Source organism: Agelaius tricolor, unplaced genomic scaffold (genome assembly GCF_023055355.1).
Source record: "Agelaius tricolor isolate 1412-34295 unplaced genomic scaffold, bAgeTri1.0.p SCAF_9, whole genome shotgun sequence".
NCBI classification, from domain to species: domain Eukaryota; kingdom Metazoa; phylum Chordata; class Aves; order Passeriformes; family Icteridae; genus Agelaius; species Agelaius tricolor.
The window spans coordinates 2507352-2532985 of NW_027269269.1; the positions used below are offsets into that span (position 1 = coordinate 2507352).

Here is a 25634-nt window from a genome sequence, read left to right on the forward strand (position 1 = left end):
AGGGAACGGGGCACGCCAGGTGTGTCGGCCTGGAAACGCAGGAGCACACAGGCACATACGGACACAGGGACACACGGACCGCGCTCGCACGGCCGCTCCCACCCCGCGCGCTCCCGCGGGCGCGCAGCAGCGGAGGCGCGCTCGCGCCCACGGGCACGCGCGGGGCGGGAGCGAGAGGCGGAGGCGCGTGAGGAGGAAGAGGAAGAGGAGGAGCAGGAGGAAAAGGAAAGGGGAGAGGCGGGGCGTGCCGCAACTTCCCGGCGGCTCGGGCCGGTCCCTCGGCTGCTTCGGCGGGCCGGGGCCGGCGGTTCGGCTCGGTTCGGCTCCATTCGGCCCGTCCCGGCCGGCAGGTAAGAGGGGGTCACAGGGAGCCACGGGCACGCGCAGTGACCTCCGCGACACGCAGAGCCGGGAAGGCGGACACGACAGGGCACGGTCACACACCCACGTACAGCCCTTCTTCCCTGTTTACAGGAGGGACACCCACGGGATGCCGCCCCCCTCCCGTGACTGCTGCCCGGCATGGGAAGCACGGCGGCTCCCGCGGTTCCCGGTGTGCCCGGAGCTGCCGCTCCTTAGAGCTCCCACCCAGCGGAGTCAGGCGGCCTTGCCAACGCAAGGACGAGCGAAACGCACAAGGCGAAACACACGTGTCTTTGCTGTGTTAGGCAAAGAAAAACCCTTCCATAAAAAAGGAGTTGTTTTCTTTCAGACAGCTAAGGCTAGATTTATTAGATTTAAATAGCGTCAGAGAATGAACGAGGATACCAACAACACCATGTGTTTAGCAGAGCAAGGTCATCATTTCCTTAAAACAAGCTGCTGTTCCATTGCTGAGATACTGTTACTTAATTTTATAAATCAGTAGCTCTCAAGGGCAAGCCAGGTTCTTCTGAATAGAAAATGAATTTAATCATATCATTCAGTATGGAGCAGTGATGTCCAGATTGCAGACCAAGTCTGCAGTGCATCATCCAGAGCTGCTTTATGAAGCCATTAAAAAAAATAAGGACATCATGGCTTTTTTGTGGCTGCACTGATGATACACAAAGATACTTGGGTGTTGACAGTGGGTGTTCAGTCATAGGGCTGTTGTCACAGCCAGACAAAAAGCTGTTTTAGAGGGGTCTGGACTGGACAGAGGCAGAGCCCAGGGCAGGAAGGAAAGGTAGCTCTACCAGCTGGTTTTAGGCTGCTGTGAAAATCATGTTACTTCTCTTCTGTGCCCTGTGGCTAGTTTGAGCTCTGGATCTAGGTAGCACACAGCTGTTATCAGACTGCCCTGTTCATGAACTCCTCTGGCTCCTTCTTCAAGCAGTTTGCATGGACATTGTCCCTGCTGCTGAGGCATGATATCCATCCCAGGCTCCAGACTGTCCCCTTTTCAGACTGTTTATTCACAGACAAGTCATTTTACTTGTTCCTGTGCCAACACTGCTTAGAATTATAAATAGCTTTTTATCCTTGCTGATGGTTTACACCTTTTCCATGTGTATGTATGCACATGGATGCATGTTTACACCATGTCATATATGTGTGTGTATATATGTGTATGCATGCATGCATTTATAGAGCAGAGTCACATTCCCTCCTGGGCAAAAAAGGTCTCACTCTTGCCAACTCCTCTGGTATGACATGTGTTTGGTTTCCTGCATCATCCTTGGCTTTTCCTGCAATTGCTGCCTTTTAAACAAAAAATAGGAAAACTGCAGAGAGTACTCACAGTTTGCTCTTTATTTCCCAAGTTTTTTGCAGCTGTTAGAAAATGGACAATTTCTGAAGGTCTGAACAAAATGCAAATAATGGGGAGCTGCAGCAAAATTGCCAGGGGGATTTCATGAACCGGGGAAGAATGGGAAAAAAAAAATCCGGTGGAAGAAATGTCTCAAAGATGAGTTTCAGTAGTCTTCAAGCACGGGTATATTTGGAAGCATGTTTGAAAGTTTATAGCTTTGTGAGTACCGTGTCAGGATAGATGCCTGTAATTATTTAGATTAAAATTTGAAAGTGAGAAGAAAGGAACTAGAAGTATTGCATTCTTTAAAGGAGTTCAGGCTCAGATTTTAAGATACAGAAGGTAACATCAACTCATACATTTTGCTCATTTGTCAGATTGTCTCTCTGGGTTAAATCCCTTTGTTACTGTAAAATGACTGTTGATTGATGATTCTGTATGGTAGTACCATGTATCATTTTAAAAGAGTAGTTACAAGCACTAGGGTTTATTGAACTGGAGTCAAGTCTTTCTAATGTAACTAGAAGAATCTGACTGATGGGGTAACTTGTTTTTTCTTCTTCCTCAGAATGACTGCCTTGTGCACAATGAAATATTTATGTCAAGCGGCCAGAAATGAGAGCAGATATGCAAAAAGGTTCTTTGGTACTCTTCTGCCACAGACAGCACAAAAGTGGCTCTTTTCTCCATTCTGGATAGTGGTACCTGACCCTAGGAAGTCAGCTGTGTTTGGGCTTACTCAACCATATTGTACAGATGAAAAATCTCACGCACAACCAAAAAGTAAAGCAGCATTTGGAAGCGTTGGGCGAAGAATTCCCTATCGTATTTTGCATGTAATCAACCAGGATGGGGAGAGCTTAGGAAACATGCACCGAGCAGAGGCACTCAGACTTATGGATCAGCATGGCCTGAAACTGGTTCTGCTTCATGAGAACGTAGAACCTCCAGTTTACAGACTAATGACTGGGCAGCAGATTCATGAAGAGCAGCTTAGACGTGCAGAGAAGAAAAAAGCAAGTCCAAAGCAAGGTATGTGCACTGTAAACACTACAATGCTGAGGACTTTGAAAAATGCTGCATTAAAAGTGGTTTCAACAGATTAAATCCTCTTACTTGTATTTGTGTAAATCCAAAGCAATGTCACTGCAGTCTACGCTATTAAGGATTTACAGTGGTGAAAATAAAATTTTGGATTAGTCCAGTCTTCCACAGAGAAGCCTTCTATTGCCCTCTTAGGATTTGCTATTTTGGCATCTGCTGACTTGTTAAAAAAATATCTTTATGTGAGTGAATATAACTAGGCTCTGGTTCCATGAGACTCACTGAATTTCTGTTCTTTTACTAAGGCATAGAGTGACAGGTAGTTTTTATAAACTAAGGACCAGATACACTAATATAATTATATAGTTTGTCACCAGTAGTCATGAAACACTCTCTTCCTCATTTGCTGCTAGGAAGACAAAGTCTGGAGCCCTTTCTTGTACAGAGTAAGAGAACTTTTTCAGTATTTAACACTTTTCAGTTTGTTTTTTTTTTTCTTAGTACCACCTGCTCCAGCAGTTTAACAAACTGAGCTTGGCAAAGATGTTTTAGAAAAGGCACGTGACCTTGTATCCTCTCATATCCTCAGGCTAACGAAGATACCTATGCTTTGGGTAGAGTCCTGATTTTAGAGGAGAACATTATTGTGATAGTGAGTTGCTTTGTTCAAGAAACCACAAAAATATTATTCAGATGGTAACTGCTTTAGAGAAACTTGAAGGAGGAAGATACTGTAGATATCATCATATATATATTATGTTCAAATATATTACAAGGCGTTGTTGTACTTCCAGTTGAATATTGCACTCACCATTCAATAAAATGGGCTTGAGATGAAGAGCTGTCTAACGTCAGCGCTTTTACCTTCAGCTGTCTATGTGCAGAACACAGGAATTTGCACACTAAGTCCTTAATTCCAGATGCAATGCTTACCTGTTTGTTAGACCCACATTGTGGATCATGTGAACAAGACTGTAATTAAAAATACCTTAAGCCTTCTGACCCTGAGAGATTTTCCCTGTGTGCCTCAAACATGCACTCAGTCTCCCATTTGCAGCAGTGAGTGTGAGAGCTTCAAGTTGCCACCCTCTCAGGTGAGTGGTGCATGCTGAGACAGTGAGATCAGGATGCTCTGAGAAAGCAGGGAGGAGGGAGTCAAGCAGACAAAGCACCATAAGCTGATAAAAGAGAGCAACTAGTACAGGTTTGTCAAATGTTAAGCCAACAGACTTTCAGTTCTGTTTTAAACAGGGGTGGTGCAAAAGGAGTTATCCTTTTCTTCAGCTATTGCCAAGAACGACCTAGAGACCAAGACTAAACAGATAGCACAGTGGATTGAAAAGAGACACCATGTTAAAGTTACCATCCGGCAAGCCAAAGGCAGCAGTACAGACATGGTAAGTGCACTCCTGGGAAGTGGGACCAGTCAATGGCATTTAACAGCTGCAGCTGTATTGATCTTCCTTATTGAGTACTGCCACCGTTTTTGGTATCTCAGTGGAGATCTAGGCCCCTCTTCAAACACTGGTGAAGAAAAGTAGTCCCAGAGAGACAGTTCAAATACCATGCTTCCTTAACAATCCAGCTGCAGTACTGGCTTGGACAGCAGAGTCTAAGCAGCTCCTACTCCTATGCAGCACCACCCTGTTTAATGGGGCCAGTGAAATTTTCTGATCTATGCCTTTAGCCAGCTCACCCACTCTGAAAACTTTACTTTTTTAAAAAAAAAAAAAAGTCTGTATTTTAGCTGTATTATTTCACCAACAGTTCTTCTGGAGCTGCATTTATGCAACTTTGGCTAAGGTTAGTTGTCCATTCCTACATGAAAAACTATTGGAATGGTGTTCCAAGACTAGCAAAATGAACATCACTAAAAATGTTAAGCAGCTTATGGTAACTTCCCAGTATAATTGCAGGGCCTTGAGACTTCCTGTCATTCACAAAAATGGGGTTTTTATAAATATTCTGTGTAAGACTATTTTTTTCTTCTAGTGAATTAGGTGTTCTTGACGATTGTCTCAACTAAATTGCTGGAGAAAATTGTGACAGCATTTCATCCAAAAAAACCAATACTTTTTATAGGAAGCCAAATTCACAGGGAAAGAGTAACAGGAAGAACTGATGATGGGAGGGAACAGAACATTTCATGTCATAGTCCTGATTTACAGTGTCCTTGAAGGCTTAGTAATGAGGTTAGGAATTTGGTGTGTTACATGAATGCACTGTTACTCAGTTCAGTACTACCAGGTCCTGCTTACCTGAGGACAATACTACCCCTTAAGAAAAAAGCCTCATATAATAATATATCTGAATCTAGAGGAAGAGGAGGGTGCAGAGGAGTCAGATGGAGACCACTCTAATGGACACCCTTAAAGAGCAGAACACTGTGAGTCAGCACTGCAACCTAAATGTTAGGAAATGGCTGAATCCCCTCTAGTGACTTGCCTAAACCTGCTTATGAGTAAAGAACAGTTAGGAAAGGACAAGCTGAAGTGTTCAAACTAGGACTAGGAACTAGCTTGGTTCAGCTAATAGCTAAACTAAGCAGATCATGTTATTACAGAGCAGCTTGAAATATTTTTCTACCTGTATCTGTGCATTCATTTAGTTCCATTTTTCTCCTCCTTTTTAGTTCATGCTTTTTGATCAAATTTTGGAGACTGTGTCTGAGAAAGCAACTTACCTTTCCAAGCCAAAAGTTGCTAGAGAAGGAGTGAGTACCTGTGTTTTCAGGCACATGTCTGATAAAGAGTTGAAAGAGCACCAGAAGATGGAAATCAAGAAAAACAATACAGTAAAGAAAGATAAAAATGAAGACTTGAAGTCAAATGAGTTGCATCAATGACTTTCTGAAGCGGTGTAAACAATATATATTTATTTAAAAATAAAATTTAAAAAAATTAACTTTATCTAAAGTTATTGTTGAGCTTTGCATTGGTCATTCCATGAAGAACACTGTCTCAGTTAACCTTTGCTACAGAGTCTGAATTTCAACAGCTGGTATTCCATTTTCTACGAGCTTATCTGCTGTCTTGCTTTCCATCACAACCTCATCCTTTCCTGGCTGTGTTTTGGGAGGAATGTAGCCACTGAGACGAGAGGCTAAGCTCCTCTTGGGACGAGAACGCTTTGCCTGGCAGAAATAGATCCAGAATTAGTAAACTTAGTATATCTGTGGAGCAAAAACTACTATTGTAGTGTGGGAAAAAATAGAGGCCAGGACTGCATTAGCTAAAGGAGCTTCATAAATTAAGAATCTCATAAATTACCAACATATTTGACCTGTTTTCCTGCTTGAAGTCACATTATAAAACAGGTAAAGTTTTCCCTCCTCTGCAGTGACAGGGTAGTGGTGAGACTTTCCAAGAGTGTAACTTACTTTCAAGTTCAGCTTTCTTTTTTCAGGATCATGTACAACTGCATGTCTTGCTAGGCTCTGCTACAGTTACATAGAGCAGGAGGGAAAAAAAAAAAAGTTTATAATTTCAGATAATGGGATTCAGAAAAGAACAGTTAAAAAAAAAACATACCTTCATTGCAAACACTTTTCCACAGCCTGGATAATCACAAGAGAATGGTTTTTTCTCCTCATGAAAAGAGAGGATATGGCTTTGAAGGTTAAATAAAGTTGTGTACGTTCTTCCACATCCTTCTCTGGGGCAGCGGCAGACTTCCCTCTCCACAGCATGTGTCTTTTGATGCTGCTTGAGGTAATCCTTCCGTTTAAAAGTTTTGTTGCATTCACTGCAGACTATTGGCTCTAAGTGGGAGAAAGAAAGGCAGAGTATAAATAAATAACTTCTTACAGCAGCTCAGAATCAAACCCTGGTGGTCTATTAGAACAGTGCTAAAATCAACACAAAATGCTAGCAACTTAGAGACTTCAGGAGGATAATGCGGTAGGAATTATCCAGATCTGAAATCCTACATAAAACAGTTTTCAGTTAACTGAATCACAAACCTAAGTTAGTATACTGAGCAGCATTTTCATCAAAGGTCTAGCTGGAGTGACAGCTGCTTCACCAATAAAGTTAGTATACAAGTTTGGGAGACTCTGACAAGCTGATGAAATGAGTACAGCAAGGACTCCAGATTAGAAGTTGGTTTCCTATTTGTATCATAAGTTTACTAATGTATTTGGAATTTACCTGCATGACTGACTTTATTATGTTTCAGAAGCTCTGTCCAAGTTTTTCCGATATATGAGCAGTTTTCCTTCTTGCATGCATAGCCTGTTGGATGGAACAGATGTTTACAATCCCAGAGGGTATGGCAAACAGTCCAATTTTACAAGGGGGGAACACTTCCAGCATTTGAAAATTAAAAGCCAGTTATTCCTTATCTCTTCCCATATTGCACAGGAGTGGGATAAGAGACAATAAACAATCAACACAAATTAGAACAAAAGAAAATCCTAGCAATTTTATGTAAGAAATCTTACATCGTTGACACCAGTTGTCCAGAGAGGCTGTGGAAGCCCAAGCCCTGGAACCATTCAACACCACTGGACATGGTCCTCAACAACTGGTCTAACTGTCCCCACCTTGAGGAGGGAGCTAGACAAGGTGGCTGATCCTTTCTGACCTAAATGATTTTGTAAAACTCTCTCCTTGCTTCAGTAAAGCTACTTCCTCCCAGCCATACACTTTCTCTCAAATAGATGAGAATAACTAGTAATATATATTACTTCTATATAAATATTTGTCCTGCATATTATGAAGAAATACTGACCATACAGTAGTATTCCAGAGTCTAAAGAGATTCTACCATTCTATCAGGCAGGAACCACAGAAAGTCAACACTATTTAAATCCCAGGACTGGAACGCTCAAAAACCTATGAACAAGTCCTTGTCTTAAGAACAGGGAATCACAGCACAAATCACAGCCTTCTGGGTACTCTTCCTAGTCTGTTGCGTTTATTTGATTTGGTTTTGGTTTTTTCCTATCACTGGAAAGCTGGTTATCTGTCAGTGAAAGAATGGATAGGAGGGCAGCAGGATTAGCTCAAATATACATGGCCACATTCTGATGATTTCACTTAAAAGCCTCTCACATAGGTTCATTAATAACTAAAAATACACATGGTTCTGCCAAGGCTCCATAGGAAATTTGTGGCACAATTGGCAACTGATCCTAAGCTCTGGACATCTAGGCTAATGCCTTTACTACCAGCCCATCTCCAAAAGATGGATTATCTGCAAGGAAACACCTCAGGAGAAGAAATAACTGAAGTAATCCTGAGCTCTGCTCAGACTGCCACAAACACACATAATTGAACACTGCAATGCCCTGCAGTTATATCCCGCTTTACGATTCAAAATGGGTGTCTTGTCTTGTCTGGATCACTAGGCCCAGAACACTTTGAGATGGTCATGCATCCGTGCATACTCTGCACTAGAAGCAGTTCTTCTTCCTTTGCTGAAACATAACCTTAAAAAGAAAAAACAGTTTTACCTTCATGTATCTTCTCATGCCGCTTCAGTCGACTTGGAGTAGAGAAACACTTTCCACATCCTTCTTTATTACATCTAGGTACAAAATAGCAGTAGCTTCATTTCTTTCACTGCATCTACCTACTTTTTGTTAAATCAAGAACAATTAAAATTAACAAAATAATTCAAGTTTCCCTTCACCTACAATCTGTGTGTGTCCCTCCACCTTGTAAAAGTAAATTCCATAATAGTTTTTCAATAGACTTGGATGACTTTGAGAGTTAGAACAATAGTATCATTTCCAAATATACAGCAAGTTGAGCTTTAGCTGAAGAGTCAAGCCTTGTATCATCTCCACACAGCAGGCTCTTCAAACATAGAAGGACAGAAAGTGGAAGGTTTAAGTGGCTTGTGCAGAACCAGCAGAGCACCGACATTTTTGGCTGTCATCCAACCATAGTAGTGCATTTCACTGAAGTGGAAGAACACTCATGTTAAGTGTGACCCACCTGCAAGAAATACAAGACTGAACTTTCCTTTTAGCAGATCTATAGTCACGTGTTACCCAAATGGAGCCGCAATGCACAGTTTCCAAGATTAGTGTCCAAGTCTGTCCTCTTTTTCTACATACTACTCACTACTCAATGTCAGGTCACTGCTTCTTACTGGGAAATAAAGGTAGCTGCATTTTTCATTACTGTGCAAGCTCTTATGGCTGTATGTCAAACTATGAACTAAAATCTGCGGGGTGGGGGAGTGTTGTGTTATTTTTAATAAAACTGCTGGAATGCTGAAGTTACAGAGCACCAAGATTGTTGCTCAAAACAGATCACTGAGCAAAGGACTAGTACAAGAAATATACTTGCAGCCCTGACTACAGACTGATTTCTTTATTTTACTGCCACATCAGTGAAAAGGCTGAGAAAATGCACCTATTTTCATCTACAGTGTTTAAGTGTTAAAGTTCAGTATTAAAATTATCCACGTACTTGAAGGGAGGTTCATTGGTGTGGTGACATTGATGAACTTTAAGTTGTTGATGCTTCTTGAAAGACTTGTTACAGCCTTCAAAGTCACACTATTGAGGAAATTAAGTTTTGATTAGAGGCTAAATAATGACTGTTCAGTTCACGTCTTTGCTGAAATCCCAGTTATGGTATTTGAACTTACACAAGCACCACATAATAGCAAGTTGAAGTATTTCACCAGATACACAAGAAAGAGCTTGTTTAACCTCCACTGTACGGTGCAAAGGTTATTACTCACCACATATTGCTTTTGCTGATTCTGATGCTTGCGCTCAATGTGCTTCTTCATGTTTGATTTTGTTCCAAATCTCTCATTGCACCCATCAGTTGTGCACCTGCAAATGATCTGCATTTTCAATTACTGCTGTCAATGACTTGTTCCCTAGGCAGATTAAGAAGTCATCGTACAAGAACAACACACAGAAGAATTACTGAAACTCACAACTCAAATACAGAAGTTTGCTTTGAAGACATTCTTTAAAAGACAGAGACTAAGTTAGCTTTTTAATAATGTATTCTTGGGGGAGATCTGCCCATTCCTTTAAGCACTTGTTACAGATCACTGCCGGAACAGGGGGTTTGATCCCACCCCGTGTACGCACAGTTATGACAGTGCCCATGACACCAAAGGCATGCATGCTCTCTACCACTGCCCTGTTTTAACTTCCTTTCCTCACAAAAACCGCACTTCAGCTTAAGAAGTAAAAACTTGGGCCTTACTCGAACGGCTTTTCCCCGGTGTGCGTGAGGAGGTGTCGGGCGCGGTGGAAGTCCCTCGTGAACCCTTTGCCGCAGCCTTCATAATCGCAAACATACGGCCTCTGAAAGAGAGGAGCAGTCGCAGGGGCAAACCCACCCCCTCGGGGAGGCCATCCTGCCGTCAGCGGGATGCTCCGGCCGCGCCCGCTCCGGCCACACCGCGCAGCCCCCGGGTGTGGGGCACCCCCGAGCAGGTGAAGCGGCCTGCCCGGTGCCCCGCGGGGTCCCAGCGCGGCGCCCACGCCTCGCTCACACAGACCCCTCCTTCCCTCCCAGCCGGCGCGGCTCACCTCGCCCGTGTGCCGGCAGAGGTGGGCGGACAGCCGCCAGGCCTTGTTGAAGGCGGCGTCGCAGCCGGGGAAGGAGCAGATGTAGGAAGGGACGAGGGGCCCGCTCCCGCCGCTCCCGTCCCCGCCGCCGTCCCCCCGCGCGCCGGCCATGCCGCAGGGCACGTGACCGCGCGGGTGGGCGGGGCGGTGGCGGCGCGTGCTCGGTGGGGCGGGCGCGCGCGGGGCCGAGGGCCGGGCTCGGTGTCTGAGGGGCTCTGGGGACGCTGCGGGCCCCGAGCGGCAGCGGCAGAGCTCTTCCTGTGGCTGTGTGCCGGGAGTCCCCGCACAGGATCACAGAATGTCCTGAGGTGGAAGCCACTCGCAAGCATCATCGAGTCCAGCTCCTGGCCCTGCACAACTCCGTCCCCAAGAGTCACACCATGGGTATGAGAGCGTTGTCCCAATGCTCCTTGAACTGTCAGGCTGGTGCTGTGGCCACTTCCCTGGGGAGCCTGTTCCAGTGCCCAGCCACCCTCTGGGTGAAGAACCATTTCCTAATATCCAACCTAAAGTTCCCCTGACACAATTCAGGCCATTCCTTCAGGTCCTGTCACTGGCACCACAGAAAAACAGATCAGTGCCTGCCCCTCTCTTCCCCTCATGAGGAAGCTGTAACTGCAATGAGCTCCTCCCGCAGTCTCCTCCAGGCTGAACAGGCTGAAGAGCAGCTCCTCACACGGCTTCCCCTCCACACCTTCACCATCCTTGTTGACCTCCTTTGGATGTTCTGTAACAGTTTAATGTCTTTCTTACATTGTGGCGCCCAGAACTGCCCCCAGCCCTGGAGGTGAGGCCGCCCCAGAGCAGAGCAGGACAATTCCCTCCCTTGCCCGGCTGGCCATGCTGTGCCTGATGCCCCCCAGGACACAGGTGGCCCTCCTGGCTCATGTTCAACTTATCATTGACCAGGACTCTCAGTCCTGTTCCATGGCACTACTTTCCAGCATCTCCTTTCCCAGACTGTGTGAGCATCCAGGGCTGCCCTGTCCCAGGTGCAGAATTCAGCACATGGCAGAAGAGATCTGGCCACACAGAGATACACATGTCTAATTCTGTGTTCCTTGCCACACATAACACTCTCCTGCAGTTTTAGTGACATAGGGGCTCTGCTGCCACCCTGAAAAGCATTTCATGGCTTTTGCAAAAGGCAAAAGTCCTGGAACAAAGGCTCTCTGAGCCTGAGATTTGGATTGGGTCCCTGCCTTGCCTGAGGTTGAATCTGCATAATGCTGGTCAGCCTCTGGTCCAGACCAGGGGAATCTCATGGACTCTGACATCAGCCTCTGCTGCATGCTGCTTACCACCTGCCCCAAAATTGAGGTGTTTTCAGCCTGGGTTGTTTGGGATCCTGTGGCAGATGACCTTCACCCTGGCCTGCTGTGTCCCCAGGCCACCTGAGGGTACAGCTAGAGGAAGAGGACATGAAGCTAAGGTGAGCTGAGTGTCTGTGATATCTTGCCAAGCACATTCCTGGTACAGACTTGGAGCTGAGGGAGCTGGGGTTGTTCAGTCTGGGGAAAAAGAGGCTCAGGGGGGACATTATAGCTCTCTACAACTGCCTGAAAGGAGTTTGTAGCCAGGTAGGGGTAGGCCTCTCTCTTCTCCCAGATAACAAGGGACAGGACGAATTGTGCCATGGGAGATTAGAATGTATATTAGGAAAAATTTTTTGGGAAATGGTTGTCAGGCATTGGAACAGGTTGCCCAGGGAGATAGATGGTTGAGTCACCATCCCTGAAGGTATTTAAAGGATGTGCAGATGTGGTACTTGGGGACGTAGTTTAAAGGTAGACTTGGCAGTGCCAGATTACTGGTTGGACTCAATGATCTTAAGGGTCTTTTACAACCTAAATGATTCTATGAACACATCATCTGCTCTGTTTTGCTCTATTTGAGTTGTCACACAAGCTTTATTTTAGGTGACATCCTCCATCTGCTGCAATACTCCCCACAGAGTGAGTGTTAGGAACAGGGTAAGAAAGCTGGAATATGACTGTGACAAGGGAACCATCCTGTGGAGAAAAAAATTCCCAATCCTTCTTCCTTGTTTGTGTCCTCAGAGCTGTAAAGCCTGAGCAGATGGTGGTGCTTGGAGCAGGCTGGCGAACTGGGGGAGGAAAGACGGGGGAATAAGGGTCAGGAATCTAGTGTAGGGGGAGTGGAGGAGGGAAGGGATGCATGAAGTCAGGTGGCAGGAGTGCCAAAGGATGGGGAACCTAATGGCTGCACATTGCAGGGAGGGAAGATGCTGGGCAGAGGGAGGAGTTCATGCCAGCCCGGAGCAGATCCCCATGGCCCCGAGGGATCTCTCTTATCTCGCTCATCTGTAGCAGGATTAAGAGGAGAGCTGAATCAGTCAAACCATCAAGAAGCAATGGCAAGAAATCAGCTCCTTGTCAGCGGGGAAGTCAGTCTTGAAAGTCTGAAAAGATCTCAGCTTCTAACAAATACTAACCAAAATACATGAAAGAAAATGTTGCTGTGGTTTTGGTTGTTCGGGTTCTTTTTGGTCTGGGAATTGCAATAAAAAACCAACCAGAAAGTTAGAAAAGAAGTTATTAATGTTCCTTTTTTGAGAACATTTTTTCCTTTCCTGTGAAAACATGATATTGCTTCAGGCTGCTCTAAAACAGGTGAGGAAATAGGATGCAAGGCAGAAAACTTCGGAAATCTTGCTATTGGCTATACAGAGAACAAACATTCTTCACATTGGATTTTGTGCTATGCAATGCCAGTTTGAGATTTTAGCAGTCCTCTGGGAATTTTGATCCAGTTTTGGAAATATATAGATGGTGGGTGACTCAAGGCCAGAGGGCTTCTTGTTGTGTTGTATTTTTGATGTCTCCTGACTTGACTGTGAGAGGGAGTATTTTGAGGAGTCCTCTAGGAGAGCTAGAGCTAGAAAGAGAGTGGGTTGCCTTTCATATTTGCTGTTATAATTTTCTACTGTAGGAGGTGAAAGGTAAACCTGCTAAGAGGTAGACATATGCAATGGAGAAAAATTAAATCTGAAGATAAACATTTCCAGAGCAAGGTCCACACTGCAGCTGATAAATTTTAATAATCTGTAAACTGAAAGGGAGCAAAAACTCAGAAAAATGAGGCAGCTGATACCCTGAGGGAAAAAAAACAACACAGAACTCCTTCCCACACATGTAAAACCACCACAGGATAGTAAATCCCTTGGACTCTGAAATTATTTATTTAAGCTACAAGGATGTACTCAGAATTAAGTATCAATCAGGGAAAGACTTCACACAGTGCTGTGAATACTCATATCCCTCTGAAGAACTGCTGGGTGAATGGGCCACATATCATTTTCTAACAAAGGCTGTTTCATTTTCCCATCCCACCCTTCTGCTATAAGTAGTGATATTTACCTCATCTCCTAGGTAAGTTGCTTCTCTTTGTGCAGCACAGTTGAAGTCAAAAGATCTTATGTTTATGAGCATTTCACAGAAGTTATTTGAATGTATATTAAAATTAAGATAAATGTGTTTAAATGTGCATCCAGAGTAGCTCTGTCATTGCAGAAATTATTCCCCTACATGAGAAACTTTGGAAATGGAAAGATTACTTTTTTCTCTAGACTTGTTGCAAGCTGAATATTGTTTGCTTGAGGCACCAAATCTAGAGGTCTCTTGGCATGGTCCAGTGGCAGTGGGATGCAGAGAGACTGTGATTTAAGAATGACACTAACTACTATTTATGTGTTCTGAGATGGTCCCAAGTTTTTAGGCCCTGACTGCATTGGTGGTTCAACAATAAGACCAGACACATGTCTAAAAAATAAAAGGCCTTTCTACTTTCCAGAGTAAGGGGGAAAATTGTGATGAAGTTAGCAAGAGTTGTCAGGAAACTTCCTGCAGGTTTTGGACAAGTCCCTCAGTTATGCATGGTGAACTGTCATGTGTAAGGTAGGACAGAAGTAAAACATAGCAAAGAAGTAATTTTAGCTTATTTTATAGAGGTGAATCTACAAATGTGGATGAAAAAAGCAGGGGTTGGAAGAAGGGTCCTGGTGGATGATTACCCATACTAAGAAGGATCAGCCCAGGCACAATGGAAGTACTTCCTTTGTCTACTGTGTTACTGCCATAATCTTTTCTGCCAGTTTGCCCTGCTCCAGTCTACCTGCAAGGTTGTATGGACCCCAACTCTCTTTTCCTCGTCACAACAATAATTTTATTTTTTTCCTTCACCAAGTGTGGACGTGGTCTTCCTTTTTTCCTAAATCACAAGCCTGCCACACAGCCAAGGGACCATAGAATGGAAGTATATGTGAATTATGCAACCTGGATGCCAGAGGTGAACTGCAGTCAGGATAATGTTTTCTTCATGGCTCTGTTACTGAATTATAGCTGGCTTGTAATGGTGCCAGTGTCCTCAGGAGCCCTTTCTAGGGATTTCTGGGAATCACAAAAACATGTTAGGAAGAGGATGGAGTTAATCAGTTGGGCTTTCCTGCTGCTATATTCAGCCCAGCAAGCCGCCTCTGACAGATGTTTCTGCTTTTAGGCCACAAGGAATGTTATTGACTGGCTTTCCCTGTGTTCAAGAAGCATGTAAAGCTATCAAAGGCTTGTTTTCCATAAGAGCATTTTCTTGTCAGGTGATGTTTTTCTATCTCAGTCACAATGGATTTTAATGAATTTCTCAATAGACTGATTCCCTGAAGAGAAGAAACAGAGGAAATCTGCATTAGTTGATTTTTCCTCCTGTCTCTGGGAAGCATGGGATGTAAGCAATGGTGAAGTTGTACAGCAGAGCTGTGGGGAGCAGCACACAGAGCCCTCTGCTGCCCATCAACCCTCCTGTTGACTATCCTGACCCACTTAGTTTGAATAAAATTTTCTGTATGTCATAAAAAGCAAATTAAAGCCAAGTCCCAGGTGTTCCTTACAGAGTTTGAGGCCAGTCAGTTCATAGTGCTGCCTGGTCCTGGATCTCTACCAATGTCCTATGACTTTCATGAAAAGAAGGGAAAAACCTGACTCCCTAATCTCATTCTCCATGAGCTCTTTCTGAGTGGGATAGGGGAAAGGAGGATTTGGACACAGCCCCTCCATGGGCTGTGTGATAATGGAGGGTCCCTCTTCTGAAAAACAGCTCTTTTCACCCCATTCCTGCATTCACCCTGGAGGATTTGTTTACCCATACGTTCAGCTCACCCAGCCATTGGACAGGATAAGACAAGACCAGGCTAAAACAGAATGGCCCCAGTTTTTGTTTTCCCCATGGTAGTCCCCTGAAGTGAGTAGAGATACTCCTCAGTTGCCCAGCTCAGCTCTGGGAAGGAGCTGCCTGCTGGAAGGACATTGTGCCAAGCAGTAGGACAGAAGGCAATGGGCAGAAACTGATGCACAGGAAGTTCAGATGAACATAAGGAAGAACTTCTTTACTGTGCAGTGATTGCACACTGGAACAGAATGCCCACAGATGTTGTGGAGTCTCCTTCAGTGAAGATATTCAAGAAGGGTCTGGATGCAATCCTATGCCATGTGCACTGGGATGGCCCTACCTGAGCAGGGAGTTTGGTCCAGATTACCCCCTGTGGTCCCTTCCAGCCTGACCCATTCAGTGATTCTGTGATTGATGGGGTTATACTGACAGCACAGGCAGTTTTCAGAAGGGACATAACACCCAGCATTATGTCTGCTCTCAAATGGTGCCTCTCCTAACTATTTGTGCTTGTAGCACTGGCCTCTCAAGGCATCACATAATGTGGGTCAATAAGGACTGCTGTTATCCATCTGACCAAAACTGCAGGTGCAAAATCATGCCTGCAGCTATCTGAGGCCATAGAAGCAAGGCATCCTCTGAAGCTGCCACTCAGTAGCTCAGTGAGCCCTTCCTCTCCCAGCCAAACCCCATGGGATGCTTCTGTTGAATGTGGTCTATTCACTAGGACGAAGGAGAAACCTTCCTTTCCTGGCAGCAGTGCCTAGGAGGGTTGGTTTCTTTTGTGGACCATAACTATTGTTACAATTGCTGCTTCATCAGACAGAATTATTGGTCTGTCAGTAATGTGTTAGACAGCAACACTAGTCTCAAATGCCTGTTAATTATCTAAATAAGCAAATTTGCTTCCTTTCCCACCGTGGTCACTCATGTCCTGCGTCATTTGTGCAGCTGAAGCTGTGATCCTTCAAATACCCCTGCAAATAGTTGTTATTACAACGGTTGTGCCCTCAAAGCACAGAGGCTGCTGATATGAGGGGGAGATGCTGGACTAGTTCCTCAGGGCCTGATCCAAATCCTTTTGAAATCGGTGGAAAAATGCTCGCAGTCTTTCATGGCTTTGGATTATATCATAAGATAGTAACTTTTTCCAGGCAGGAATTTTGCTTCAAACATCACTTGAAAACACTTGAGAGATCTGGCAGTTGATAAAATACTCAGCCTTGAGCCAATACAGCCAGTGAAAGCCCTGAATACATTGGTGGTTTTTGCAACATAAGAGTATTTTTCCTGGGGAAGGCAATAATCTGATCTGCTTGCTTGTCCACAGTCAGACCTGAAAATCTCTAAGTAGCTTTTCAGTTACTCTATACATCCAAAACACGAAAATGTGGTTGTCAGTGTAATGGTTTGGGGCAGCAGATGTCCACAGGGCTTTAGTGCATGTCCTCTGCCTACTGCACAGTCAGAGTTCAGTGTCCCCTTATTTAAATGCCAACACTCTGCTCCAACAGGCAGAGCTGCCTGCCTGCTCCACCTACAGAAGCCAAAATCCCAGAAGAGTGTTGTACTACCATCATGGGTTAAAAAATGGGATGGCTTCCTTGCAATGCTCTGTTTCCCGCTGCCTTCCAATGCCTCAGACCTTCTTCCAGGCTGCTGTGTGTGGGCTGTGGCAGTGAGCTCCCTGTCCTTGAACAAGAGCACCTTCAGAAGGTAAATTTGTGCCTTGAAGCCACAGTCCCCCAGAGAATACCGTGCAGAAGCAGGTCAGGGGCTGTGTGGGACAGGATGGCTGTTGCTGACATGGGGGCAGCAACCCTTGGGCAGGGGCCAGGTGACCCCAGGGGTGGCTGGTGGTGCACAAGGTACCTGGAAAGCCTCATCCCACCAGTTTACATCATCTCAGGAGCATGCTGGGAGACAGCTCCTCTTTGTCTCCCACCTCATGAAGGATTGAAGTTCCTGTCCCTCCACCAGCCTGCACCTGAGTTAAATGCCCAGCAGCTTCTTAAATTCCTCCCTTTTTGGTTTAAATCTGCACAGCATAGCTGCAGGAGGACTCTGAGATGAGGAAAAAACAGAACTTCTCCACCAGGGTACCATTTCATACAAATCTCAAAGTTTTCTTGCAACAGTATTTGTTTTACTTAGGGAAGTTACCAAGGTCATGAAAACCATCATCAAAGCCCAGGTGAATTTTTCCTCCTCCCAGAGATTTCCCGTCCCATATGTGGCTGATGACCTGCAAGCACACAGCTGTAGGGCTGCAGATCTGAGGCTGTAAAATGAAAACACTGTGCATTTAGTGAAAGGAGATAGGGCCATCTAGTGACAAGAGAAACTTGCGTTTTTCATTCCATTCATTCCGTTCTTCATTGCGTCCTTCCTTTCACAAGCCTATGAAAACCTGTTCTGGCCACCAAGACTGGCACAGGCAGTCCCTCACCCAGGGATGTGCATGGCTGAGCCTCATGAGGTTCACACCGCTGGAGCTTTGCATGGTCCTCAGCAAAGCTTTTGCGAGCAGAGATGACAGCGCCAAGCAGAAAGGCTGCTTGGATTTCTGACAAGGTTTGGGTTTGGGAAGAGCCCCACGGGCAGCACGGGGGGCCAGGAGCAGGCAGAGCTTGACCCGGCATCGACAGTGGGAAATAGGGCTCTTGTGTTTGTTGGGAGATGGTTTCCCCAAGATTTTTTTTTTGTTTCAACTGCTGTAGGCAAGCAAGGAAAAATTCAGGACGGGGAAGATGTTTCTTAGGAAAAAACAAACAAACCAAACCAAACCCAAACCCCCCCCCCAAAAACCCACAACAAACAAAGAACCTTCCCCCCCCCCCCGCCAAAAAAAACCAACAAAACAACAACAAAAAAAAACCACTTTGTTTCAAAATATGCATGAATTTTATTTCTTAAAAATAATAAAGAGATTCTAGAAATTGTGGAAATTGTGTCCTTTTAAAGTACGAAAGTACTCATGCATGGCATTCCCTCTGACCTAAACAAGTCTTCCATAATATCATTAACATACTGAACAAATTTATTTCTTTTCAAAGAAAGCATTGTTTTTTCCTATTCCTTTTACTTCTCTCATTGTTTAGCCCGTTCCTCCTTTCCTCTGAAGAATTCACACTACTCATCTTGTTATCAGTTTAGCTAATTACATTACTGCACTTCCCAGCAAATTAAGATCTAAAGCCTGCTGGTTTACAGTAAACTCCACAAAGAAAGGGATAATGAGGTTACTTTGCAAGTTTTGTTCCTTGGGTAATTTCCATACAGTTAGTTTATAAAGTGGGAGATAAGGTAGCTGCCATAGCTTTTATGTTACCCTTCCCAAGCATAGTCCAGGTCTCCCAGCAGTTCTGGGAAGGAAGGGATTCTCCTGCTGGAGACCCTGTGGTGAGGCCATTTTCCCCAGGGCAGAGAGAGAGACACCATATGTGTGCTGAAAGCAGAGCCAAAACAGGGATCATTTGTATGCCTTAGGCTGTATCCATGCTGCTCAGGGATGGACCCCTGAGCAAAGTGGTTCTGTTCCAACCACAAAGCCCTCAAGCCCAGGTCTTCTACTTACGCCGTGAGATTTCCCCATGAACAAAATACAGGGTTGTCACCTTGTGCTGGAAGCAGAAACCACTTCCAAGCTCCTGAAATGGATGAGGGATACATGGTAGCCCATCAGAGTACGAGGATGGAGGTACCTGTGGGAGTGTGGCATGACGCTGTCTGAAGATGTGGGGCTGGGACCACCACACCAGGCCTGCACTGAACCAGCACCAAACCTAGCTTGGGGCAAGTAGGGACAGACTAAGCTGTACCAAGCTCTGCTGGGAGAGGAAAGGACCTGAACTCCATTTTTGTGGGGAACTTCCAACTGCAAAATTTGGTTTGACTCAGAATGGAAAGAAACCCAACATCATTGGAACCACAAAACACCCCAAAGCAATCTGTTCAGGATCAATCTACTTGTTTGGATTATCCTCTGATTTCTGCTTTTCTTTTGAAAATAAAGGCCAAAATTTTGCTTTTGTTGTTCCCACAGAAAGGTTACTTTCTATCAGATAGCAGGTTTTTGGACATTTTCTACTTAGTGGTTTGTTCATACCTGCAGTCCCAGTCAGAAACTCAGCATTAACATTCTGGTTATTTCACACATCCCTAATTAAGCTGAGGTGGCATTTGAGTGGATGTAATAAGAGTGAAGGGCATGGAAGGAGAACAAGGACAATGCAGTCATCAAAGAAAGAAAAATGCTTTTGTGTAGGCTTACAATTTAAACCAAGAATTCCCTACAATTATTACCTGATTGCGGTCGATCTCTATCACACTTTGCTTTGATTGTTTTATGTGTTGCTCTTCCCAGATCCTCTCAGCTCCCTTTGGCTATTTGTGAGGAAAAATGCACCCACATGTTATGCTTATTCATAACTCTGCATACTGAAGTCTGGGGCAAGAGGCAGTGCTACATGCTCATCCAGCCCTTGGCATCTCCCAGTAGGGATTCCAGTCTTTCACTGGGCTGTTACAAACACAGAACAAGTGCCTCAGCAGTGCATGGTTCTCCCTTACCCTCTCATCTGAAGGTGTTACTCTGGTCATGGTTAATCAATTGTGAGCCTGGGAGTGACAAATCAGTTCAGTCAAGTCACTTTAATCACTTCGGAGCCAGGTCCAAAGACTGTAGCTGTCTCACAGTGCTGCCTGTGACACTTAGTCAGGCTCAACATTAAATTAAAAGGCCTAATTCTGAGTGTATTGAAAGAGAAAGCTCTCTGTGAAGATGTAGTCCACCAGACACCCCAGGTGCTGGAAGCTGGGCAAATATGTTCTGTGCTTTCTGGAAAGGACTCCAAACAAAAGAGTTTTCTGTTGAAAAGTTTCCATATCTCAATCACAGTAAACAGAAAAATACAAAGCTCTTCTTCACTTCGTATCAAGCTGGCAAAACCAAATACTTTTCACCATTGTACTTCATATCTGTTAGTAATTCTGTGACTGCAACTGACTTGGATGATAAGTCACCAACCAGATTTACTCATCAGGCTCTCTGTCTCTCTACTTTGACCTCTATTTTCCCTGCCCACCTAAAAGATGTTGCTGTGCTCCATAGCAAGCAGCTGCCATGCCTCTGATGGGTGTCTTAAATACATCATCTGCCTGAGAGGAAACTGCCTTTCCCTGCTGTAGCAGATTTTGGGGAGTAGAGGACTGAGTCATTCAGCTCATGCTCTTGGGAGAAGTCTTCTTACCTCTTTAAGAGAACTAGCTCTCTTTACAGATTTTAATTAGCACAACTGGACCACATCATTTTCCTCTTATATCTCTCCTGTTGTCCATGCTGCCCCTCAGTCCTGCCTACTGTCTTTCCTTGTGCCATCCCTGGAAGTGTTCAAGGCCAAGTTGGATGGGAGTTTGAATGACCTGATCTTGTGGATGGTGGGGGGGGTGGAACTGATGATTTTTAAGGTCTCTTCCAACCCAGGCCATTCTAAGGTTCTATGTTTCAATGATCCAAAACCACACACAGCGATGCTACTTGGGTGCCCATTGGACCAATGCTCTCTGCAGCTCCAGTGTCAAGTGACAAACACCTGCTGAGCCATGTGCTGCCCAGGAGGGGCAGGGAGGGATGGCATCAGGACAGGGAGAGCTGCAATCAGCTTGAGTATGGTTTGCAGGCAGAAGGACAGATTGCATCAGTTAGCTAATGATAAGCAGGGGGGTCAGCTGAATCACTGGGCATTCACACCGAGGCACATTTACAGCTTTGCCTTACTCAGAAGGTGCCGTGTCCTGTACATGTGCACAGTGATGTGTTGCAGTGTTTGCAGTTGCCCTTATGAAAGTCCCTATTGGTTGAGTTTGCTTGTTTTCTGTGCTTTGGTCCATTGGTTTGCCACCAGCTTGCACTCTACCTCCCACATGAAACGGTCCTGGTAAATAGATGCCCTGTCCCTACAGAGAGGGATGAAACAGCAAGGTTTTGGAGCCCAGCACAGACTCTCTTTTTCAAAAATTTTCCTAGCAGAGTCATCTGTTTTCAAAGAAGAAAATTATGAATTATCCCACACTCCTGGGATCTGAGTTGATGACCATGCCACTGAGCCCAGAAAAGCCATACCAGTACAAGCCAGTTTATGCAAAAAAGTCTCTACAGGCTCCAGCAATGGGCTCTACACTTGTCCCCCCTCCCACACGCAACTTCTGAAACTTGCAGGTAATTTCATTGAGGTTTTATGACAACAACAAGGGAAAAAAGCCTTGGGAACTAACATTGCTCAGCAAGACACAGCCTGCAGCATGCTTTTTATGGCCAAGAACTCTCAGCGTTCCTGGCTTCATTTCCTTAGTGCTCACAGCATTCCCCCTTTTTTGGGCTGTGCCCCACCTCAACATGCAAGGCCACATCCTAGGCTCAGTCAAATCACTGGGGCAACAGAGAGCTGGGATTCAAAAGCCTACATGAGCTAAAACAAGGCTAATCTGGGCAAGCTAATAACTGAGAGCTTGCTCTTACAGCCAGCATTGCCAAGGCACAAAGCCCTGCCTAGTCAGAGCACAAGGGACTTTGAGTGGCTGGTGCAAGGGCTCCATCAGTGTGGGGCTGGGACCATGGTCAAACAGAGACACCACAGTCTCAATGGCTTTCAGTGCTGGAGCTGTTGTGCTCCAGACCAGTTTGGCTACCTCTGCCCAGTCCTGCCCTGTGTGGTACCCTCCTTGGAGCCATTGCAAAGGTACAGCCAGCAGATGCAAGAAAAACTGCTGTCACTGGTATCCCTAGTGTCAGGTTTCCTGGGCTGGTGGCCAGGGGTTTTCCTTATCAGTAGGTACTTTATCATGTAGCACTTCTGCTCACATCAAAAGGAAGGAAATAGAGAAATACGTTCTCAAATAAAGGGATTTGTTCCTAAAAAGTCAATAAAGCTGGTAGAGGACCTAATGGCAGGGTCTGACCTGCAAAGCATGTGATGAGAAGAGTTGGTCATGAAAATACAGCATTTTGAAGGATGAGGTAAGACCCTACAGATCTGGAAATAATGCAAAGATCTTTGGAAACCAGAAACAAACATTAGAGTTTATTTTCTCCCAAGGCAGTTGAATGTAACAAAGCTCGCATTAAGTACAACTGTGTTGCTGGCAGGAGGAGTCTGATGCTTTCTGCAGTGTCCCTTCCCCTTCCAGCCAGGCTCCACTGTTGTCTCACTTCAGCTGCATGGGCTAGGGGGACTCTTGCCTTCGCTACTCGCATGGTTAGGTAAATCCCAGAGGATGCCCACTGTCCGTGTCAGAAGAAATCTGGATGGAGCATACCTGAAATCTGAGAGATGAGATTGCTGTGGCTGAGCCTGCCTTCCCCTGAGCAGGGATTTCTGTGAGTCATAGCATTTTTTTTACTCCAGCCTTTACTGAACTTGGCTGTTCCCCAGTTATTTTAGCCCAGATTTTTTTAACAAATGAGGTTTGGCTTTTGCAGACATGCTGTCTATCCCATGAGGTTTTTACCTTGCTCATTCACAGGCAAAGAAAGTACCATTTGTTGTACGAGCATATGAGACAAGCAGCAGCTTGTAGTTTCATTATTAATTATTTACCAAAGAAACCTATCCCATTTGGGAATTTTATATTTTCCCAGGGTAATGAATGGACACTCGTGACAAGAGAATGCAGGAATGATGTTGGTATTCCCAGCTGTTGGACAAAAAGGTATCCATTGCTACAAAATCATTAGAAAATACTTGTCTATGCAAGGAACCTGGTCATAACCCTTTTTGAGATGTTGCCATGCAGAATTGCACCCTGCAGGAAATCAGTCTGGCAGGTACGGTAACCCTGAAAACACTGCCCACATGGTGGCAATTCAGCTCTGAATTATAACAAGCTGGACTCTATCTGGACATTTAAAAATTAACCATCCACTCGCAACTTGAGCCTGTCCTGCTTGGGATTTAAGTTCATAGCTAACTTGGTAAGAGTGAGTCAATCCAGTGAAACCCTCCTTAGCTCTGTTATGCTGCAAACCCACAGGGCAGCTGGAAATATTTGTGTTTGAGTATAAAAGGAGGTGCACAAGCTCCTCAATGATCTCATGCTGCCAAGCTTTCCCGTTTCTTCTGTTTGCATTGAGACAGAAGGACATTGTGCTCAGTGTCAGTCTTGGTCCCTTGGATGACAGTGGGAGTATGGTGGGTGCAGCTGGGATGAGCTGCATTTCTCTGCAGGCATCTCAGTACACAGCTACTTTTTGCACAATATTTTTGGCATAAGAATTCTTGGGAAATGTCTTTGTTTCTGTCACAGGAGCACAGAGGAACCAGAGTCAGCCATATCTTTCACTGCTGTAAATAGTCATAAGCTCATATCACCACCTGAGATACAAATTTCCTCCTGTACACTCACCTTAACTCTTGTCACCCTGTGGGAGCTCACATCAGAGAGTAAAACCAGGCAGCCTGAGGCAGAAGCATCATGTAACCAAGAGTCCTCTGGCTGCTGTTAGGATAACATAGCAATTTGGCATCTTCCTTTTCCTCTCTTGCCTGTAATTATGCTTCAGTCACTGGTCATCTGTTCTCTTCAGACCTATAATCCAGCAACCTTTCCGGTCCTGTCACCTACAAGTACTTATTTGTTTGCACAGTTAGGAAGGTTTAGGCTTCTTTTTTTGCTCTTTTGGGAAGACACAAACTGCAGCTGTCAATGTAACACTGATAATGTGCCTCACTTAGAAAAAAATCAATAGGTGCTGTGTTAACCATATGGGCATGACAGTAAACATGCTCTGAAAGCTCCAGGAAATGTTAAATGCAAGCAGAGCTGCAATGGGGAAGGCAGCAGGGTAGCCATGACTCCGTGCAGGCAGAGATTCCCCTTCATGTTGTGCACGTAGTGATGCCCATCTCTGACATATTTAACAAGATATAAAGTTGTAGTGTCCTGTATGGTCACTAAATTGTCTTCTGTAAGCAACTATGCGTATTTGACTTAGGCACCTTTCTAGCAGAGTGGAAAGCGTTTGTAAGGAACCATAAAAAGTCATTACATATGCAGAACAATTGAACCTCCTCAGCATCTGTGGTAGGAAACACATCTGTCTTCTGTCCCTTTCTTTCCTAAATGTCTCCCTGAATCAACTTTTATGGGAGGGTCGTAAATATCCCTTTCTATTCGAATCCAGGAGTTAACAATACCCCCTGTGACCATAAACACAAGATGTTTCATTGAGGAAAGAGGTGCACTCAAGTAAGCAGAGATCTTTGTGACAGTTGCTGCCAGTATGGTCCCCATGCACCGCTAATCACATTAGTGGGAGAGCACGGAGGTGGCCAGCAGACAGCAAAAGAAAGAGGGAGAGAAAAGCAAGACTAATCTTGTTAAAAGGGAAGCAAAGATAGACGCTACTTTTACACAGAAGCTTATAACGTCCCCATTTTCCCAGGGCTGGAATCACCTGGATGCTCTCTGAGCAGCGTGGCTGCTGCTGCTGCTGCTGCTGCTGCTGTTGTGGAAACAAACAGCTCCACATCTCTTGTGCTACGCAGGGCTGGTTTTTCTTACAGCTCTTTGCCATCCATGGTCTCTTGGTTTCTGCACAGGCAACCTTGAATCCTTCTTGAAGTAGAGGTTTACTTGCATCCAGATGATTTTAAAAGCAGTACAGCTGGTTTTAATTCCCTGCATGGGATCCTTTTCTACCAGAGGAGGACCCACAATCTTCAACAGATAAAACAAATCCCTGATCTAAAAAATTCATGTGTTTTCTCATTCTCCTCTGGTGAGGCAATATCAGATGTTCGAAGGTGTCTTCTTCCTGAAGTCTTTTGCTCTTTGGTTGCATGAGGGTGATGGACAGATCCCAAATATGCACTTTTCTTACTTAAGAGGCACAAAACACCCCCCAAACTGAGAGCTCAGGATTAGGCAAGCAGCCACTAAATGGCCTCCAGCAGTGCCCCCAGTAGGGTTTCATCCTTTAGCTCACAACCTTTCCATGCTGTGATGCAGATATGTTGTTTCAGGGCTGAGGTGCTCTCTGTTCCCTCCCTTCTCCCACATGTGGTGGAGAGGGGGTGCAGGAGGAGAGGTGCTCCTGACCAGGCACACTCACGGAAGCGTAGGCAC

General features: G+C 45.0%; 2 protein-coding genes across 4 annotated transcripts; one reads left to right on the top strand and one right to left on the bottom strand.

The window, feature by feature from the left end:
- The first annotated feature begins 204 nt into the window (after nt 1–204).
- Nucleotides 205–5688, top strand: MTIF3 (mitochondrial translational initiation factor 3). Of its 3 annotated transcripts, none has more exons than XM_071434016.1 (5): nt 205–350; nt 1746–1954; nt 2304–2767; nt 4031–4176; nt 5412–5688. In XM_071434016.1, exons 3-5 carry the CDS (start codon nt 2305–2307, stop codon nt 5622–5624), a joined length of 822 nt encoding a protein of 273 aa, XP_071290117.1. In that variant the 5' UTR covers nt 205–350; nt 1746–1954; nt 2304; the 3' UTR covers nt 5625–5688. The 3 variants fall into 3 exon arrangements, with proteins under 3 accessions (XP_071290117.1, XP_071290115.1, XP_071290114.1); XM_071434014.1 differs by having other exon boundaries at nt 1746–1918; XM_071434013.1 differs by lacking the exon at nt 1746–1954 and having other exon boundaries at nt 218–350.
- Nucleotides 5635–10473, bottom strand: GTF3A (general transcription factor IIIA). Its single transcript, XM_071434012.1, has 9 exons — nt 10290–10473; nt 9961–10061; nt 9479–9575; nt 9202–9290; nt 8235–8308; nt 6928–7011; nt 6310–6539; nt 6159–6218; nt 5635–5912 (listed from the first exon to the last, which is right to left on the bottom strand). The coding sequence occupies exons 1-9, from the start codon at nt 10437–10439 to the stop codon at nt 5754–5756; spliced, it is 1044 nt and encodes a 347-aa protein (XP_071290113.1). The 5' UTR covers nt 10440–10473; the 3' UTR covers nt 5635–5753.
- Between the last annotated feature and the right edge of the window lie 15161 nt (nt 10474–25634).